The sequence below is a fragment of the Nerophis lumbriciformis genome, linkage group LG22 (assembly GCF_033978685.3).
Source record: "Nerophis lumbriciformis linkage group LG22, RoL_Nlum_v2.1, whole genome shotgun sequence".
Classification (NCBI taxonomy): domain Eukaryota; kingdom Metazoa; phylum Chordata; class Actinopteri; order Syngnathiformes; family Syngnathidae; genus Nerophis; species Nerophis lumbriciformis.
Genome location: NC_084569.2, coordinates 935,001 through 937,311, shown reverse-complemented (window position 1 = coordinate 937,311; position 2,311 = coordinate 935,001). Strand labels below are relative to the sequence as shown.

The following is a 2,311-nucleotide window of genomic DNA, read 5'->3' as shown; positions in this document are numbered from 1 at the left end:
GTGCTTCTCGCAACTGTCTATCAGCTGTATCAACTGTCTATTAAGTGTCTATCAGCTGTCTATTAACTGTATCAACTGTCTATCAACTGTCTATCAGCTGTCTATTAACGGTTTATCAACTGTCTACCAGCTGTCTATCAACTGTATCAACTGTCTACCAGCTGTCTATCAGCTGTATCAGCTGTCTATCAACTGTATCAACTGTCTATCAGCTGTCTATCATCTGTCTACCAGCTGTCTATCAATTGTATCAACTGTCTATCAACTGTCTATCAGCTGTCTATCAACTGTATCAACTGTCTACCAGCTGTCTATCATCTGTCTACCAGCTGTCTATCAATTGTATCAACTGTCTATCAACTGTCTATCAGCTGTCTATCAACTGTATCAACTGTCTACCAGCTGTCTATCAACTGTATCAACTGTCTATCAGCTGTATCAACTGTCTATCAGCTGTCTATCATCTGTCTACTAGCTGTCTATCAATTGTATCAACTGTCTATCAACTGTCTATCAGCTGTCTATCAACTGTATCAACTGTCTACCAGCTGTCTATCAACTGTATATCAACTGTCTATCAGCTGTCTATCAACTGTATAAACTGTCTACCAGCTGTCTATCCATCCATCCATCCATCCATCTTCTTCCGCTTATCCGAGGTCGGGTCGCGGGGGCAGCAGCCTAAGCAGGGAAGCCCAGACTTCCCTCTCCCCAGCCACTTCGTCCAGCTCTTCCTGTGGGACCCCGAGGCGTTCCCAGGCCAGCCGGGAGACATAGTCTTCCCAATGTGTCCTGGGTCTTCCCCGCGGCCTCCTACCGGTCGGACGTGCCCTAAACACCTCCCTAGGGAGGCGTTTGGGTGGCATCCTGACCAGATGCCCGAACCACCTCATCTGGCTCCTCTCGATGTGGAGGAGCAGCGGCTTTACTTTGAGCTCCCCCCGGATGACAGAGCTTCTCACCCTATCTCTAAGGGAGAGACCCGCCACTCGGCGGAGGAAACTCATTTCGGCCACTTGTACCCGTGATCTTGTCCTTTCGGTTACAACCCAAAGCTCATGACCATAGGTGAGGATGGGAACGTAGATCGACCGGTAAATTGAGAGCTTTGCCTTCTGGCTCAGCTCCTTCTTCACCACAACGGATCGATACAGCTGTCTATCAACTGTATCAACTGTCTACCAGCTGTCTATCAACTGTCTGCCAACTGTCTACCATCTGTCTATCAGCTGTCTATCAATTGTATCAACTGTCTATCAACTGTCTATCAACTGTATCAACTGTCTACCAGCTGTCTATCAACTGTCTACCAGCTGTCTTTAAACGGTATCAACTGTCTATCAGCTGTCTTATCAACTGTCTACCAGCTGTCTATCAACTGTCTACCAGCTGTCTATCAGCTGTCTATCAACTGTATCAACTGTCTATCAACTGTATCAGCTGTCTATCAACTGTATCAACTGTCTACCATCTGTCTTATCAGCTGTCTATCAACTGTATCAATTGTCTATCAACTGTATCAGCTGTCTATCAACTGTATCAACTGTCTATCAGCTGTCTTATCAACTGTATCAACTGTCTATCAACTGTATCAGTTGTCTATCAACTGTATCAGCTGTCTATCAACTGTATCAGCTGTCTATCAACTGTCTATCAGCTGTTTATCAACTGTCTATCAGCTGTCTATCAACTGTCTATCAGCTGTCTATCAACTGTCTATCAGCTGTCTATCAACTGTCTATCAACTGTCTATCAGCTGTCTATCAACTGTCTATCAGTTGTCTATCAACTGTCTATCAGTTGTCTATCCGGCAGAATTAATGCAGAGCTGGCAACAAGCTAGCTGAAATGTGATTGGATAAAAGCTCTAACAAGCAACACTGGAGCCTGATAAGACATGAAGAGAATATGATGAATACTTTATGGAAAGTAGATTAAAATGAATTTTTAATCATCTATGATCATGATTTATGTTACCACTGATCAATCGGTTAGGTGAATCTGCTCAATTCAAGTTCACAGAGTTGGACTGACCAACATGGAGTTAGCCATGTTGCAAAGCTATGCAGGCCTGATGAAAAAAGCGGAAGGAAGTAAATGTTGAGTAAGTGGAATTTACCCATTCCCATGGTCTCGTGCACAGACTCATGACAACATTGAGTGTTAGTCTGCAGACATGGTGTCTTTGTTTTGGCTTTCTCTCATCCTCACCTGCCAGCCACCACAAGGTAAGTGGTTTTCTTCTGCGGACTCAGTCTTCAGTACTTGACTTTGCCCGTCTGTTCCTTCAGGTGCGGCACAGCTCCAAAGC

The 2,311-nt window shown here is 44.6% G+C and overlaps 1 protein-coding gene across 1 annotated transcript in view; it reads left to right on the top strand.

Moving 5' to 3' along the window:
* The first annotated feature begins 2,132 nt into the window (after positions 1-2,132).
* The window catches only part of LOC140679724 (uncharacterized), a 6,023-nt gene continuing 5,844 nt past the window's right edge, over positions 2,133-2,311 (top strand). Inside the window, exons 1-2 of the mRNA XM_072915745.1 lie at positions 2,133-2,228; positions 2,292-2,311. The exon at positions 2,292-2,311 is cut by the window's right edge and continues 310 nt beyond it. Coding sequence (XP_072771846.1) covers positions 2,177-2,228; positions 2,292-2,311 — 72 coding nt within the window. The 5' untranslated portion in view covers positions 2,133-2,176. The remainder of the gene's footprint in view (positions 2,229-2,291) is intronic.